Source organism: Musca autumnalis, unplaced genomic scaffold, assembly GCF_047663935.1.
Source record: "Musca autumnalis isolate F117 unplaced genomic scaffold, ASM4766393v1 scaffold_5, whole genome shotgun sequence".
NCBI classification, from domain to species: domain Eukaryota; kingdom Metazoa; phylum Arthropoda; class Insecta; order Diptera; family Muscidae; genus Musca; species Musca autumnalis.
In genome coordinates this window covers 203,505,089-203,524,296 of record NW_027412088.1, presented here as the reverse complement: position 1 = coordinate 203,524,296, position 19,208 = coordinate 203,505,089, and the positions used below count along the sequence as shown (strand labels likewise).

Below are 19,208 nucleotides of genomic sequence, written 5' to 3'. Positions count from 1 at the left end.
TTTTCAATTTCTTGATTTTATTTTTGAAAATCTTTTTTGATTGAAAATTATTCTAAACATTTCCACAGCCATTATTTTCATAGTTTTAGTTTAATTGCTTTTAATTATTCATCTCTGATGAATCTCAAATATATGCCACCTTTGGCCTGTAACATAAACGATTTAGGATCAAATTTAATTTTGTTCACAGTACGTGAACAGGTTTGAACACGATAAAGTCTCAGAGTATGAGCCAAAGCAAGCTTAACTTGTAACAGACCTAAACGGCTGCCAATACAAGAATGAGGTCCAAGGCCAAAAGGTTGGTAAACGATTGGGTTAATATTTCCCGAGGTAGAAGAAAAACGCTCTGGATTGAAACTTTCCGGTTCAGGCCAAAACTAGAAGAATAAAATTAAATACCATCTCAATATCATAAAGATTTTTAATAAAAATAAACTAACCTTTGGATCGCGGTGCAAACCCAAAATAGATACATAAACAGGCATTCCGTGGGGTATAAACAAATCGGAGGTCAGTTGAAATCCTGCTGCTGCAGTGCACTCCCGATTAATAAAAGCAGCAGCGGGGTACATTCTCAAACCCTCACACAATACCATTTGTAAATAGGGTAGGGCTTGAAGTTCTTCATAAGAAAGTGAACTTTTCAGGCGGAAAGCTTCTTTCAATTCCCTTCTTAATTTTGCTTGAATATCAGGTTGCTTCGCTAGTTCGTAGAGTGTAAATCCCAAAACCGACGATGAAGTTTCAAATCCTGCCAATAAAAATATGGCCACTTGGGAAGCCACGAAATCCTTATGTTGTGTATAATGTAGGGGCTCCTGTTTATTTTCTGCTTTGAATTTCAGTAAAACGTCAACTAAATCTCCCTGAGAATTTGATGGCATATGCTGAGATCTCATCTTGCATATAGAGGTAGTGAATTTGCGCATGAATGCTGTATAAGGTCGGCTAAATACCTTGGCACGAAACACAGTTGTTAGATGCGGACAAAAGAAGATAACGAAAAAATGCAAAAGCCTGAAGAAATCAATATTAAAAAGATCCAATGTTTGCTGTCTTAAATCTGAGTGCCCCTGGCTGAGGCCTTTTGCATACACGCCATAATGTAAAATCGATGTGAGATCTGTGGTAAATAGGGAAAACATTTCCTTTACTTCAATTACATTTCCGCTTTCGTCATCTTCTCTCGATTCTTTTAACTTTTTCTGTAAATAAAACTCCAATTCATTCACCACTTCCAGCATAAGTGGATACATTCGTAGTTTAATTTTGCCTGAGGTAAAAATTTCCGAAATTTTCTTACGACATCCCCACCATATATGATATTTGGATAACGGCAGTGTCAGAGATCCCATTGCATCATGATAAGGATCTGCTGCCTCATAACGATTTTGAAATTTATGAAAATTTTTAATTAAAACTGATTTTATTAAATCAGCATCACGTAATATCAATGCAGGCTGATGTAGTAAAAATATACCTCCAACTTGTGCCGCTTTCAATTGTTCATCTTCATAGAGTTTTTGAAAAAGTTCTCCGAAACCAATTCTCGTGAAGAACAAATCTTTCAGATTTCCAACCAATGGTACCGGTTCGACGTACGGAATTCTACATCTTTTCCAGTAATCCAGCTTATATTTGAAATGAGCCATAAGTAGGTGTAAAAGAATGATTATGAAGAGTAGCGTAGCAATAATCAGATACATATTTTAGAGGATCTGTAAAGTGAAATAGAGGGTTTTTTTATTAATTACATAATAAACACCTTGCTTTGGATATAATTGAATTTTTAAATGAATTATACACTTGTTGTGGATGGATATTCACCAAAGTTATTTGATGTTTTTCATATCAGTTTCGTTTTATTATATTCGAAGATCGTAAAACATATTAAGTGTGAGGGAGAAAGTGTTTATCCTGTTATTGATTTGTTTCACTTAAGAATTAATTTGGCTTTTCATCCTCAGACTGAACTTACTTGTTGTACAGCGAATAGAACTTCCGATAAAATCAAAGATAACTTTCTGATTGATCATTGTAACGTGTCTAGTGAACATTTAAGATTCTGATTTTCCCTTTGAGGTGTATGTAATTGTCATTTCGCGAAATTATACAATAGTAAAAAAAGTAGAAATTGTAACAACTTTGAAATTGATTGTAACATGCAATCTCTGTTTTAATGCAATCTCACGATTATCTTCAGATTTCAGTGTGTTATTGAGTTTTTGGGATAAATTTCTTATAGCTGGTTTACATTACGAAATCGAGTCGATTTCAAACTGTCAATTCCTTTGCTCAAACGTCAAATGAAATCGAATTGATTTCATATAAGTTTTCATTTGACGTATACACAAAGGAATTGACAGTTTGAAATCGACTCGATTTCGTAATGTAAACAAGCTATTACTTTTCTACGTCTTATTAATAGCTATTTTGAAATGTGAAAATTTTGAATTATTGGGAGAGGGCTGAGATGAAGGAGCAAATATGACAAGGAACTTTAGCGACAGCGTCGAGGACTTTATTTGGTCAGTTCCTTTACTTTTGATAAATTATAGGAGAAAGTAATTTTAACTGTTTTTCGCTATTTTTACCTTTACAAAAGTGTCAACACAATGAGAGTTTCTGTGAAGTTTTTTTCCAACGGAGTAGATTTTTATCATTACAGGAGCAATACGATGCTAGTAGCTGACATATCTTAGGATTCTTCATAGCAGGCTCTCCATTTTTAGTGTCCCAGGATTAAGTGCATTATATCCATTTATTTGACAGATACTCTATGAAAATGACAACTGAAATCCATTGGATTTGCTAAATCAAGTATAGTCGAAACGTACTGTAACAGTCTGTTTTATTTGATCTGTTCCAGAACTGCAAGAATCTACTAATTTTTACTATTTTTTTTTTCCGATAACGTAAAGGAAAAATTGTAGATTCTTGCGGGTTCTGGAACAGACATATGGCCTGTTCCCGTACTTTATAAAGTGGTAAAAGTTGTAAACGATGTTCATATAAATTTTGTATGATGCTTGGTTTACATTTACGAAATCCAGTCGATTTCAACTGTCAATTCCTTTGCGTATACGTCAAATGAAAACTCATTTGAAATCCATTTGATTTCATTTGACGTTTAGTCAATGGAATTGACAGTTGAAATCGAGTGGATTTCGTAAATGTAAACCAAGCATACGGGAACGCAAAATCTGTAAAAGTGGTAAACATTGTACAAACTTTTTAGTTCTGGAACAGAGCTATAAGTAGTCTGTTCCAGTACTGCAAGAATCTACTAATTTTTACTATTTTTGTCGATAACATAAAGGAAAAAAATGTTATCGTAGTAAAAATTAGTAGCTTCTTGCAGGTTCTGAAACAGAGCATTTATTGTTCTGTTAGATTTTTGCAGTTCTGGAACAGACCATACATATGTCGAACGAAAATGAAAACGAAAGAAAAACAGCTAAATTCGTGTATGATTTTTCAATGTTGTAGTTGTTTTAAAGCAAACACAAATTCAATATTGCCATGAAAACCAAAGTTCAGGTGTTTTTCGTTCGCAATCATTTTCTTTCGACATAGTGAAACAGGCCCTTATGCCAAGTTTACACTTACGCTCCAAAATCCACTGGATTTCACGAAATCCTGAAATACACCCCGGTGTTTACAATAGGCCTGTTCGATAACTTCGCAAGTAAAATGTTTTTTGCAAGTTCTTGCAACTACTTGCAAGCACTTATCATTTCTCTTTAACTGAACAAGTTTGTTATCGAACAGCATTTTGTAAAAGTTTGTACAAATTTGTACAAACTTTTGAGTTATCGTACAGACCTAATTACTTTTTCCTTGATTTCAAACATATCATAATACTCAAGGTAGATGCATATGCGCAGCTGATCGAACATGTAATTTCAAAAAAGTTGTTGTAAATTGAATTAGTCATCAAAAATAAATCCACTGGATTTCACGAAATCCTGAAATACACCCCGGTGTTTACAATAGGCCTGTTCGATAACTTCGCAAGTAAAATGTTTTTTGCAAGTTCTTGCAACTACTTGCAAGCATTATCATTTCTCTTTAACTGAACAAGTTTGTTATCGAACAGCATTTTGTAAAAGTTTGTACAAATTTGTACAAACTTTTGAGTTATCGTACAGACCTAATTACTTTTTCCTTGATTTCAAACATATCATAATACTCAAGGTAGATGCATATGCGCAGCTGATCGAACATGTAATTTCAAAAAAGTTGTTGTAAATTGAATTAGTCATCAAAAATAACCGAAAATATTAAAATTTTAATAAAATTTTAATGCTTTATTTCGAAAATTATCGTAAAATTATCTATATATCGTATTAATTGTAAATAATACTAACGAATGAAAAACTAAAAAATGATTTTTATCCTTGAGACATCATAATAATAAATTTTGATAGATAAAAGTTGTGTTCAGAACCTGCAAAATATTACTACTTGCAGTAGTACTCCCGGTTAGTGCTAGAAATACGTTCCAGTACTCCGAAATCTAGCAAGACTTGTACTTCTTTTTGAATAACACATTCTTCTCCTGTTTTCTGCTATAAAAATTTGGCCTAGTAGAAACTAGCTGCCTGTTTATTGGCATCTGAATACGATGGCTGATACGCTGATTATGGCATTTTTGCTGCAGTTTTTGCAATTTCCGTCATTTTTCCGTTCCCGAATTTTTTAAGAAATTTGTATGGGAAAGCAATTTTTGATGATTCGCTCTTTTTTCTAACATTACCATTAAAAAGTACGATAATTAAAATAAATTAAAATAAAATTAATTTAATATTTTTTCAAATTGTTTACAAATTCTGATACTAAAATTTTTGTTGCAGCAATTGACCATCTACCTTGTTTATTGTGATACGTGAAAAGTGTTGCAACTTTTGGTACTTTTTATGCAAAAAACAGGGTTGTATATCATGAGTACTGTGATTTCGATTTTGATTTCGCTGAGATCACGAAATAAGATGATTTCTTTTTTGTATGCGAAATCAAGATAAATTTTGCTTGATTCCGAGCGAAATCACGAAACGCCTTCGAAATCACAAACCGACGCCCAATGTAAACCAAGCATAATAACCTTACCAGCAAAAAATTTTGGCAGTTGTGCAATTGGAGTTATGATTTCACAACATCGTTCGATGTAGTCCAACAGAGTTATGAAAAATACACTCCTTTCGATACATTTTATAAGCACTTGCTGTAGAGATCTCTACAAAAAAAAAAAAAAAAAAAACAAATACAGTTGGTTGATCCCTAAACATTTTTTCAAAAGATAAGCAAGAGTGTATATATTTCGAAGAATTTGTTATAAAATAAAGAAATGACTGAAGTTGCGAACATTTTTGCGGTAATTCACAAGACGGAAATTTTTAATGGAATGGAGTTGGAGTCCATGTCGAAAGCTTAAGTAGTGATGGGAAGGCAATATAAAAAAACTTAAGGATGATAAAAGAAAATCAGATGCGTTTGGATTAAATCGAGAACAGAGGAAGTAAGCGCAAACGTGATTGAATTTAATGGAAACTTTTTTTAATTTGTGTGTATATAATAAAGTTCTTTGTGTTCTTGTTTTACAAAAGTAATATTTTGGGATATTTTGCAATGGCTTGCATTTTAATTGCATCTTTAGCCTGATTAAAAATGCAATCCGAATAATGCATACAAATTCAATCCAAAGCACTGCATCTTAAGCCGTGATTTGGATCGAAAATGGAGCGCATCCTAGCTGTGTGCTGTAGAAGCAAAATGGAGTGCATCCTACCTGCGCGCTCTCTTGTACAATTCATAAGTGAATTCATAGGAAAAAATGTACTCCAACGGCAAATTTACCGTACACTTGTAGTGATTCAACTGCATCCGCGGATGCAAACTTTTTGCTGGGTAATAGTATGTTTAGATTTGCGAAATCCACTCGATTTCAACTGACAATTCCATTGCTTAATGGTCAAATGCAATCCAGTGGATTTCAGATGAGTTTTCATTTGACGTATACGCAAAGGAATTGACAGTTGAAATCGAGTGGATTTCGTAAATGTAAACCAAGCCTAAGATTAACTACAGTCAAACTTCTTTCGAATGTAGCTGCGGGGATGAAGAATTATTCCTTTTAAATAGAGTATTTTGTGTGAAAATAATATCCATTTTTGTATTCTTTCTAAGAACAGTTATATTTTTGCATGATTGACTTTTTCTACAATACAAACAGGTTACTTCGTATAATTTTTTGGGTTGCGTGTCTAAACTCCCACACATATACATACATATCGACGCCTCCAAACAATAGTATGCTAAGTCGGCTTAGCATGTTTTCAAGTTCTTTACATTTTTATATTTAACGTCCTTTAACTTAAATTCTGTCAAATTTTGGTAATGATCGGACAATCCGAACAGAAGTTAAGCCCCCGGCACATACGGTACGTTGTGCGACGCGTTGCGCGTTGAAAACAACAACCACATGAAAAATGTGTAAGTGATGCCAAGTTTGTTCTTAAAGTTTTCATGTGGTTGTTGTAGCACAACGCTCAACGCGCCGTATGTGCCGAGGCCTTTATAAACAAATATTTACTTAGCATAGTACTGAAGGTCAAAGAAATTTCCAAACTTTTGGAGCTTGCCCTGCAAAACTCGCTTTTCAGAATTAGCAAACTATTATTTAGAGGTGTCGAACGTCCTTTAACTTAAATTCTGTCAAATTTTGGTAATGATCGGTCAATCCGAACAGAAGTTATAAACAAATATTGACTTAGCATAGTACTAAAGTTCAAAAAAATTGTCAAACTTTGAGAGCTTCTCCTGCAAAACTCACTTTTTAGACTTAGCATACTATTATTTGGAGGTGTCGATATGTAGGTGCAATGTTCCCATCTGTGAACATTCATTTGTCGGATATAAAACGCAAAAAATCAAAACATTAACATCTCTGACTACAATTATAAAACAATCTATCATTTTATGCGTCAGCTATTATTTAAATCACTTTGCACATGCTAGCAATTTCTAATTGGAAATTGAAATAGGAATGGAATGCACGTGCATCATATAATGCATATCATGTCATAAGTCATGACAGTGATAATAACATCGCTTATCAATCAAACACATACAACGGATTAAATAATAAATTCGATTTATTTATAGTATTGAAAACAAAAGATTATAATAACAATAAGATAACATTAAGTTTTCAACATATTTAGCTTTTATAGTTAAACATGTTAACTCAATAATTGTAATTATTTATAAATACAACTATTAAATAGATTATATAACTTAATTTTTATATACAAGCATTTTCATAGAGCTTGTCACGCACTACATTTAACGTAATACCCTGTTCGAATTGTAATACCAAAGCTTTGGGATCAAATTGTTCAGATGTTGGTGTTTTATTGCATATCTCAACACGATGATTCTTTAAGAAATGAACCAAACCTAATTTGGTTTGTAGTAATCCAATACGACTACCAATACAATTGTGAGGACCGGTTCCAAAGGGCATATAGGTCATTGAGGTCTGTTGTTTTTTGTTTTCACTTGAAAAACGTTCGGGATCAAATTCATTGGGATTTGGCCAATACTGTAAAAAAAAAATAAATAAAAAAACAAACAAATTACATATGTACTGATAAGAAATATACAAGTAATATGAGCTATTATTTATTTGACAGTTTAATTCATTAACAGTAGATAGTCATTCATCAGGTAACCAATTTTTTGCTATCCCTTTCAATGGGATCAGATTTGTTTGAATGATTCGCAAAGTGACAATATGTCAATACTTGAAAATTAATTGTTATCCAATAATTTTATCGTTTGTTAATCTTTACAATTTGTTTTTATAGGCAAAATATTCTATGGAATCCACGCATTGCTTAAAAAAAGCATAAAATAATATAAATATAAAAAATTATCGTAATGCCTCAGTTATATATAGTACGTTTACATTTACGAAATCCACTCGCTTTCAACTGTCAATTCCATTGCTTTTACGTCACATGAAATCCAATGGATTTCAGGTGAGTTTTCATTTGACGTATACGAAAAGGAATTGACAGTTGCAATCCATTCGATTTCGTAAATGTAAACGTAGTATTAGCCTTTGAAATACATTCTTCGGCTGACGGATATTTATAGTACGTTTATATATAACCGGATTTAACAAACCCACTGGGATTCAAATGTCAATCCCATTGTTTATATTTCAAGTAATATGCTGTTTATATTATAGTTTTTTGCAGGGTTAACCTTCTTTATGAGGATTTGTTTGACGTATATGCAATGGAAATGACATTTGAAACCCAGTGGGTTTGTTAAATCCGGTCATAGGCCATGTTTATATTATAGCCTTTCGCAGGCTTAACCTTCTTAATGAGGATTTATTTGACGTATACACAAAGGAATTGACATTTAAAACCCAGTGTTATATATAAACGTACTATAAATCCTCATAAAGAAGGTTAACCTGACGTTTATATATGACCGGATTTAACAAACCCACTGGGTTTAAAATGTCAATTCCTTTGCATATACGTCAAATAAATCCTCATTAAGAAGGTTAACCCTGCAAAAGGCTATAATATAAACATGGCCTTACATCGATATTTGACCTACAAAAGGTCAATGTACATTACCATTACATTTGGTCTGTTCCTTTACTTTCGAAAATGGTAAAATCGGCAAAAGTAGTAAAAGTTGTAAACTGCCCCTATATGAATTGTATGGTGTATGAAGTAAATATCGCATTTCGAGTAAAAAGTGGTAAAACTTGAAGATTCTTGCACGTAAAGGAACAGAGCTATTTCTAAAAGTGTATGGTAATAATTGCGGAACCGAAACCTTATTTGTGAAGGTTTATTTGACGTATACGCAATGTATTTGACAATTTGGTTATTTATGATTTTACATTTACGAAACCCACTCGATTTCAACTGTCATTTCCATTGCTTAAACGTCAAATGAAATCCAATGGACTTCAGATAAATTTTCATTTGACATATACGCAAAGGAATTGACAGTTGAAATCGAGTGGAGCATTATACACTTTTGCTCTGTTCCAGAACCTGAAAGAATCTACTATTTTTTACTACGATAACAGTTTTTCCTTTATGTTATCGGAAAAAATAGTAAAAATTAGTAGATTCTTGCAGTTATGGAACAGACCATTTATTAACTAAATCCAGTTATATGCAAAACGTACTCTAAAATTAAACTCACCTTTGGATCGCGTTGTATTGCATAAATGGGTATGTAAATTGGCATATCATCCGGCAGGGTATATTCATAATGTGGTTTTAGGTTGAAACCCTTCGATACTCCCGCCGGCCGCTGATGTTGACGATCTAAAAATGGTAATACCGGATACAGGCGCAATGTTTCCTCCACAACCATATTCAAATATTCCAAGCCATGGATTTGTTCATAATTCAAGGTACCATTCTTTTCAGCCAGCAGAGCATCGCATATTTCATTACGCAAACGTTCCTGTAACTCCGGTTTTTTGGCCAATTCAAAGAGTGTAAAAGTCATTGTCGATGATGAGGTCTCAAAACCAGCTGTCAGAAAGACAGCAGCTTGGGCCACCAAATAATCATGATCTTGCATAAAACTGTGATTATTTTTCGCTGCCTCTTTTTTCAAAGCTACAAGGATATCTATTAAATCATTACGCGGAATGCCGGTACGTTCTCGTTCCGTCATAACATGGGTAATTGTGGAACGTAAAAATTTCGAAAATTCTTTTGAAAATATTTTCACACGCAAAACCGAGACTAATTTAGGTAGGAAAAACGCCACCGAAAAGTCAATAGCCCTGGGTAGAGTAAAAAGGAAGAATTTACGGCATTGTGAACGAAATTCACCATCGGGATTCTTAATGCTATTGGCATTGATGCCAAAGGCAATTGTTGAAATCAGATCTGTTGTAAATCGGGCACAAATTTCTTTGACTTCTGTCGTAAACCGGTCACCCTTGAGAGACAAGTGGTTTTCCAATTGCGAGGCAACCTGTAAGGAAATTAAAGAAGGAAATATTTGTAGAATTGATGGAAAACTAGACTGGACAAACTGTCATTATTATGATTTCTTTTGTTCTTGTTTGTTACTGACTTATCTTAAAGATAACAGCGACCATTGAAATGAAAGTAGCTAAAGGAAACATATAAGCTTCGTTCCCGTACTTTTTAATAGTAAAACTCGCAAAAGAGAGAACTGCAAAAAATTTGTTCTCACACACAAATTTTTTGAAATAGTTGAGGAACGGAAAAATGGAAAATACGTCAAAAAAAACTGGAACAAATGTCAAAGTCGGCGTATCAGCCAATCAGACGCCGGCAACCATGTTACTATTTTTTTACTCGCCCAAATTTGTCGTGTAAAAAGTTTTTAAAGAGAGCGTCATTCAGCGCCATTTTTGTTTAAAGAGAAGTGAACATTTTACAATTTTTTTGTGTACGGGAACGCTTTTTCGAGTAAAATGTGCAAAAGTCGTAAAAATTGTAAAAACTTTTTAGTTCTGGAACACAGCTATAATATGTGTGTCTGGTTACTTGCAAGTTCTTGCTAGAAGAAATTTCTCCAGCAAAAACTGTTTAACGAAGAACAGAGAGTTAACAGAGATCAAGTGAGTTAACAGCCAAGTTTCTGCAGCAATTTGTACAAATTGTTGCAAACTTTTAAGTAACCATACATACCTAATAATGGCCCAAAGACTGACAACTAAAACCTCTTTGTGACCTTTTAAATCCCATTCACACCAAAAACTTTTAAATAATGCACAAATTCAATGGCGTATTTGTCCAAAAACTTGTTTAGGTGACGGTATAAAAACAATTTTGAACTTACATCCAACATCAAAGGATACATTTGCTTGACTTTACCACTTGTAAAGACAGGTGATATTTTCGTTCTCATCTCCTTCCAATAATTATTGCGGGCAAAGAACATATTATTATTACCCAAAACATCACCGTGTGGATCACACCGTCCATAACGATTGGTGAACAAATTGAAATCCTTTATCAATACGGATTTTATTAAATCCGGATCACGTATAACCAAACCAGGTTGATTGAAAATATATATTCCCACCACCGGTTCTTCTTTCACTTCCGGTTTATTATAGATATCAGATAAATGAAGACCAAAGCTAGTTTTTAAACTAAATGCTTCCTTGGTATTTCCAATGAAGAGAGTGGGTTTAATAAACGGAATACCATGACGTTGCCAATACCGATACGTTCGGCGGCACCACAGATATAGAACACTTAATAGAAATGTTATAGCCAATAAAATACTTGAAGCTATCATTTTATCTCTTGGGGATATTATTTCAAGTGTTTCAGAATTTTCGTTACACAGTTATTAATTTTTCGAAGTTATTTATTTTTATTTTAATTTTGTTCAATATTGTTCCTTTTTTGTCCTTATTAAGGATCGTTCTATTCCGTTTTATCTGTAATCACTTGAATTATTATTATTTAGCCTTGAAAGCGGGTCTACTATTAACCGCTCAGCGAATATAAACATTACAGAAGACGTTTTTCTTTTAAACTAAGTGAAATTATATTACCTTGCATTTCTTTTATAGCATTTCAATAAAACGGCTCTTTTACACACCTATAAAATAGGGCTGTCAATTTAGATTTCTTAAAAAATTATTTTTTAATTATTATGTGTGTTCGTGTACTTAAAATTTGTACAAATTGTTACTGGATGCTGTTTGTTTTCTCCACAGTACAATGCAAAAGACCTTATCCTGCGTTTACACATGACAGGACAGTTGAGTTCATGTATTGATTGTCAAAACCCCAAAACTTGCCTGTGTGACGTAGGCCTCCCGACAACTGCAAAACCAGTTGTAAAATTATGAATGAAAATCATCGATTTCTTTTTATTTTCCGCTCACATATTTTGTTTTTGTTCATGTTCTTTTGTTTTCAACACATTTCAATTATCATCTCACATACTTTTACAAAAAATGTAAAACATTTGTTAACCCTACTGTCTATGAAAAAATGATGGACAACTGGGGCTGGATTCTTGTTCTATGCAAATTTCAAATGAAAAATATTTTTTTCATTTGACAGTTTTCTCCTTTATAAAAGTTTTCATTTCACATTTTCATAGAAACAGAATTGAGCCCCTGGAAGACAAACGACAAATGTATGTATTTGTTGGTAAATCAGAGTTGTATCTGGAGACAAATTGTCTGGTGTAAGAGCCTAGATAGTCGTTTACAAGAAGTTACCGGACCTGTACAAATTTGTCCAAATTATTGAGTAAACAAACACACCTATTATAGTTATGTTTACATATAACCGGATTTAATAAATCCACAGGATTTCAAATTGCGTAGGAGTGACTATCAGCTGTATTTTTACTTTTTTGTATATTGGGGTTTCAAAATGTAATAGGGTCTACTTATGAAATTTGGAACTTCGAAATTTGCTACCATATAATATTTATTTTCATCCTAAACGAGTGAGACCTACGAAAGTTCTGAATGATTTATATTTACATTTTGATTCTAGAAATGCGTTCCCGTACTAAACTCGCATTTCTATTTAAACAAAAATGGAGCAGAATAATATTTTCTGCTATACAAATTTGGCCAAGTAGAAAATAGCAGCTTGATTGCTGGCATCTGATTGCCTGATACATTGGTTTTGATATTTCTGCTGGAGTTTTTGCAATTTCTGCCATGTATTGAGTTGAAGCAATTCGCCATCTACCTTGTTGTTTGTGATACGTGAAAAGTGTTGCAATTTTTGGTACTTTTTTAGGCAAAAAGGGTAGCATATCATGAGTACTGTGATTTCGATGTTGATTTTAAATCACGAAATGAGATGATTTCATTTTTGTATGATTTCGCGTGAAATCACAAAACGATGCGGAATGTAAACCAAGCATAAAGTGGACATGGATAATTTATTTTAGATAGAATACAATACCAGCTCAAAACTCCTTTCTACATCGAATACCCTATTCGTGCTTCGCTTCCTAACGTTATTTAAAAAAAAAAAGAAACGGAACAGAATGCACCTTTATTCAATCAACGTCAATTGTATGAATGTATTTGTATTATTACATCAGACATCAATTAGTTAACGTAAAATAAATGCACGTACATATAACACATACTTAGCGTAGAATAATGTCTAATATTATTAATAATATTACCAGAGTGCGTTATATCTCTAGTTGCAATCATTCAACTGTCCGAAATGTCTATTATGTTAATTGTTTGTTATTTATACATTTGACAAGGTAGAAATAATAAAATAATGTTTTAATATTTTATTGCAATTAAATTGATTACATTATATAAAGTAAATATCACGCAAACTCGCATAATTATGAATATTGCTAGAAAATAATAAGAATTTAAGATATAAGATATTCAAATATGAGGTATTAATTTAATAAAATTGGGCTAAAGAGTGAACATATTCAGTTAGTTATTACGTATTAATGAATTAAAAGTATTGGTCTGTTCTAGTACTGCAAGAATCTACTAATTTTTACTAATTTCTGCGATAACATAAAGGAAAAAATGTTATCGTAATAAAAATTTTTAGATTCTTGCATGTTCTGGAACAAACTTATTAATAAATCCTAAATTTGAATGTAATAGCATGTTCCCACGAGCGTTTGAATTACGTTGTTCGCCTATCGAAAAACGCGCATAATATACACTAAATTGAACAGAACAGACAAAAATCTTACTTTCAAATGTATGTTTAACATTTTGACACAATTTTCATTCATATTTTCCATTAATTTTTAAAATTTTTGTATTTCAATACATTTTTTATTTGTTTCTACTTTCAAAACTGAGAAGAGAGAGGCATGTCCAAACAATGTTTGTGTATACAGGCTATCAGTTATTGGTTCCGTTTTTTACTATGTTCACATTCACGAAATCCACTCGATTTCACCTGTCAATTCCTTTGTGTATACGTCAAATGAAAACTCATCTGAAATCGATTGGATTTCATTTGACGTTTGAGCAATGGAATTGACAGTTGAAATCAAGTGGATTTCGTAAATGTAAACATAGTATTTGTTTCTAATTTTTATGCGATTTTGAACTAATTGACAAGAAATGTTGTGGGGTTAAGAATAAAACACCACCTTCTTCATTCTGCATCTATACAAACGGTTTAGTTCATTACTTTTCATTCATCTTTTTCTTTTTTTCTGATTTTTTTTGTGTTTTCAATAAATTTTTAATTTACGCATGTCATATTTTTTTCGATAAGTTCAGTCATTTGTTAGAAATGGGACATATTTATTCGTTCGGAGAGTATTTATATTATCGTCTTTCGCTACCGAATTTTGTATGGGGAAATATGTAAGTACATAATTTATTCGTAGTTATGGGTCAAACAACGAATAGAGAACGAACGACGTACCGTGGACACGGCACATAAGTCCCGGTCCACATTAGCGTGAATTTAATTAAAAAATTTCATGAAATTAGGCGTTCTTAAATCGAATTCCCCACTACAGCAATTTTATGATTTTACTCTAATATGGAAGTCGATCAAGAGACGCATAATTTCATGAAATTCTTTCAATGAAATCACTCTAGTGTGGACCGGGACTTATGAACATATGTATATAAATAATAGAGTATTTACATTTCCGAAATGTTATATATACACATATTTGATTTAAAGTGGTTTGTTCTGTTTACATTTGGCTTAAATTGTTTGTTGTTCTATACAAATTGAAGTACTTCAGAAGTGTTCAATTTTGCAAAATATACTAATACCTATTATTGATTTTAAGATAAGGCTATTATTATCTTTTATTTTCATTTGGTATATACATATGTACATATTGTTTCTTCCTATTCGTTTTACTGAAAGAAAATGAAAACTAGCAATGTCCAGAATATATTGACCTGACTTGCACTTCTCACTAAAAAAATTCGCGTCCTCCTAAAAAACTTTTTACAAGACACATTTTTTCGAGCAAAACTTTACTCCAGAGCTTTTTGACGGATTAACCTTCTTTATGACAATTTATTTGACGTTTACGCTATGGAATTGACATTTGAAACCCAAACTGGGTTAATCCGGTTATGTGCAAACGCCTTTGCTGGCTCTTATTGCCTGTTATGTTGATTTTGACATTTCATCAAGATTGAGGGTAATAGGATAATGTTTGGTTTAGGTTCGGCGTCATTTCGTGATTCCGAAGGCGTTTCGTAGTTTCGCGCGGAATCAAGCAAAATTTATCATGATTTCGCATATATGTAAACATGAAATTATCTTATTTCGTGATTTCAGCGAAATCATAGTATATACTCATGATATACAACCATGGTTTTGCCTAAAAAAGCACCCAAAGTTGCAACACTTTTCACGTATCACAATAAACAAGGTAGATGGCTTATTGCTGCAACAAAAAATTCTAGTATCAAAATTTATAAACAACGTGAAAAAATAATAAATTATTTGTTACAATGCTATTTTTTCATTATAGCTCTGTTCCTTTACGTGCAAGAATCTTCAAGTTTTACAACTTTTTACTCGAAAAGCGCAATTAATATGATATACATATAGATAATTTTCGAAATAATTCAGTAAAGTTATATATTGTTGTATATTTTTGACGGCTAATTCAATTTACAACAACTTCATTTAAAAATTCATGTTCAATCAGCTGACCATATGCATCTACCTTGATTATTGTGATATGTTTGAAATCAACAAAAAAAATAAGTCCAGTTCCACACTAGCGTGAATTTCATTAAAAAAGTTCATGAAATTAGGCGTTCTTAAATCAAATTCCCCACTACAGCAATTTTATGCTTTTACTCTACTATGGAAGTCGATCTAGAGACGCATAATTTCATGCCACTTTTTCAATGAAATCACTCTAGTGTGGACCGGGACTAAGAGCTCATTTACACGAGGAAACAATGTTTCCTCTAAAACGTGTGTTCCGTTTTGATTCTCATTCGTAATTGCATGTTCAGGGTTGCGCTGTTTAACAAGCGTGCCTTTTGAACGGTAAACGTACGTTTTTACATAAAGTTACCAAAAATGTACATGAATATACAAAAAGCAACAACAAACTGTATAACAATTACAAGAAACATTTTTTTAAAACACAAAATAAATAAATTATTATGAAAGTATTATTTATTTCTTGCACATATCCATCCAAAAGTGCCTTTTGTACGTTTTTGTACAATCATTTCTACATTTGTTCCCAACACTGACCAATTTTGCGAATGAGAATCAAAACGGAACACACGTTTTAGAGGAAACAAGCGAACATTGTTTCCTCGCGTAAATGAGCTCTAAGTGTAAACACCGGGTTGTATTACATTTTGAAACCCAACTTTACGAAAAAGTAAAAATACAGCTGATTGACACTTCTACCTTATATAAATGTGCCTTGTCTGTGATATGACCCATGGCACAATTACCCAGGTAGTGGTATCGTAAAATTTTGAATATGTTATGTAAAAATGTTATTTATGTTGTTGGGGAAATTACAACAAAAATAATTTTTATAAAGGGATTTGACTTTTCATATTCGAACAGCTGGCGTGATACCACTACCTGGGTAATTGTGCCATGGATATGACCGTTGAAATGAAAAAATTATTGAGTTTTGTATGTAGCATACTCTAAAGTCACACGTTGAAACTTTCATACGAAACTTTCACAGCTTTTGGGATAGAGCTGAGACCTTTCACAATGCAAATCAAAAAAAAAAAATCAAAACAAGCAAAAATGTATCAGACAGAGATATAACCTCAGCCTCGGACCTAAAGAAAAGAACCCAGCAAAATGTTCGATGCCAAAGATGCCATTCAATCATGGGTGCAAGTGATCCGGCATGTCAACTTTTTAGCATCTTCATCGATGAATTTTATATGAGCGTGGACCCCAAAAGATGCTATTCATTTTTGGATCCAAGGCATGTCATTTACACCAATGCTTCAACATGTCATTTTCACCAATGCTTTGGCATGTCATTTCCACGAATGCTTTGGCATGTCATTTTCACCAACCCTATGCGATGACATTATCATTTCGACGAGAGTTTTAGCAACGTTGGTTGTGATTTCGAGTCTCCGACAACATCAAGCCTATTGTAAATAATTAATCTTATATATTTAGAAAAAATTGTATAAATAAAAACGCAAAATGCATCTCTATTGGATGGAAGGAATGAGTTCAAATGCTGATGAAAAGATCGGATCTTTCACGACTTTCATTTCATTGGTTCAAATGCTAATGAAAAGATCGGATCTTTCAAGACATCGTTTGAACCAATGCAAAAGATGCCATGAAATCACGTCATAGCATGGAACCCCTTCCTTCAAATTTTGCTGGGAAGGAAAACACAATACTTCTGACGTCTATATAATACGATATGTCCCGTAGAGATATTACGATATGAATATCGTTTCCACAATTTTTCCGAACATTTTCGAACTTTTGTGGGGGAGGTACAGGAAGGAGTGGGCCGATATAAACCATCTTCGATCTTAAACTAAGTTTGGACAAAATATTATGAACTTCAATTTTTTTTAGACCGAATTGGCTGATCCCTTCGAGAGTTATCTTGCGCTCTAACCACTATTCATTATGCTATAGGGGTTTTTACATCTTTCGGGCTATTTTTTCAGGAAGTATGAACTTGCCCCTCATAAAACTTGCACCGTCGTAATGGGGACAGCAAATACAAGTTACAACAACAATCGAAGAGATTCTCAAGCAGGTCCTAAGATGAATTTTTCCAAAATGTTGCGTGGAATGTACCCGAAGGAGTGGGCCGATAGGGTCCATATTGGAATCTTATCTAAGTCTGGTGGAAATTTGAGGATGTGTAAAGAGGGAGTGAACCGCTTGGGCCCATATTGGAACCTTATCTAAGTCTGGTGGAAATTTCACAATTTGCAAAGTATGGACCAAATCGGTGACTCCCTTCGAGAGTTATGCTTGGTTTACATTTACGAAATTCACACGATTTCAACTGTCAATTCCATTGCTTAAACGTCAAATGAAATCGAATGGATTTCTGATGAGTTTTCATTTGACGTTTGAGCTATGGAATTGACAGTTGAAATCGAGTGGATTTCGTAAATGTAAACCAAGCATTATCGGCGGTTCAATTTTTCTGACATTTTTCGAACTTTTGTGGGGGAAGTACCTGAAAAAGTGGATTGATATAGCTCATCTTCGATCTTAAACTAAGCTTGGACAAAATATAACGAAGGCCAAATTTTAGACCAAATCGGTTCAACCGTTCGAGAGTTATCGCAAGCTCCAGCCAGCCAGATAGACAGACGTACGGACATCGCTAAATCGACTCCAAATTGTCTGAAATGGATTTCGTAGAAACATACTTGGGGTATAAAACCATTATTTCGATGAGGCACATTTTGTGCGTATGAAAGTGTATATACCTCATTAGCATAGATGCTGAGGGTATAATTACATCTAAAAGTTTTATAAAATAAGCGTCATTTAAGTTGTCAATTCCGTATTTGTCCTAAATATTTTCATTTGCGCTTTTTGTCGGGTTCCTTCTAGAGCTGGCAAAAAATCGATGGCACTATCGATAATATCGATTATTATTTAAAAATTCAATATCGATAGATAGTCCATTGAAATAAATAGAAATTTCGCTGCTTTTCGGTAATGTGTGTGTAAGAAAGTAAGTCCGTAGTCACACGTACACATTTTTCGGTAAAATAAAATGTATTTTTTTCATTTTTTATAAAATAAATGCAGTTGTTTATTCTCCTTTACATTTCTGTGAACTACTTTTGCATAATTTCAACTTCAAAATCATTGACATTTCCGCCATTTTGATCTCCAAATTAATGGCGATGACAACTTAACGATAATATTGATAGCAATCGATATTTTAGAACATTATATCGAAAATATCTAATGTTGGGAATATCGATGGTTTGCCAGCTCTAGTTCCTTCATTATGTAGATTTATTTGAATTTGCTCTATGGAATTGACATTTGAAACCGAGTGGGTTTTTTAAATCCTGTTAAGTGTAAGTGTAAAGCGGACCTCTTGTGCTTGGTTTACTTTTTGAAATCCACTCGACAACTGTCAATTCCTTTGTGTATACGTCAAATAAATTCTCATGAAGAAGGTTAACCCTGCAAAAGGCTCAGATCATTTTAGACTAG

The 19,208-nt window shown here is 33.1% G+C and overlaps 2 protein-coding genes across 3 annotated transcripts; both read right to left on the bottom strand.

Annotated features, from left to right (window-relative positions):
• Cyp6t3 (Cytochrome P450 6t3) lies at positions 1–2,198 on the bottom strand. 2 transcript variants are annotated; one of them, XM_073988166.1, is made up of 3 exons: positions 1,982–2,198; positions 444–1,721; positions 1–380 (listed from the first exon to the last, which is right to left on the bottom strand). In XM_073988166.1, exons 2-3 carry the CDS (start codon positions 1,707–1,709, stop codon positions 105–107), a joined length of 1,542 nt encoding a protein of 513 aa, XP_073844267.1. In that variant the 5' UTR covers positions 1,710–1,721; positions 1,982–2,198; the 3' UTR covers positions 1–104. The 2 variants fall into 2 exon arrangements, with proteins under 2 accessions (XP_073844267.1, XP_073844268.1); XM_073988167.1 differs by having other exon boundaries at positions 1,831–2,054.
• Positions 2,199–7,139: 4,941 nt separating this feature from the next.
• On the bottom strand, positions 7,140–11,607 carry Cyp6g1 (Cytochrome P450 6g1). Its single transcript, XM_073988165.1, has 3 exons — positions 10,870–11,607; positions 9,244–10,032; positions 7,140–7,606 (listed from the first exon to the last, which is right to left on the bottom strand). Exons 1-3 carry the CDS (start codon positions 11,332–11,334, stop codon positions 7,307–7,309), a joined length of 1,554 nt encoding a protein of 517 aa, XP_073844266.1. The 5' UTR covers positions 11,335–11,607; the 3' UTR covers positions 7,140–7,306.
• Positions 11,608–19,208: the final 7,601 nt, after the last annotated feature.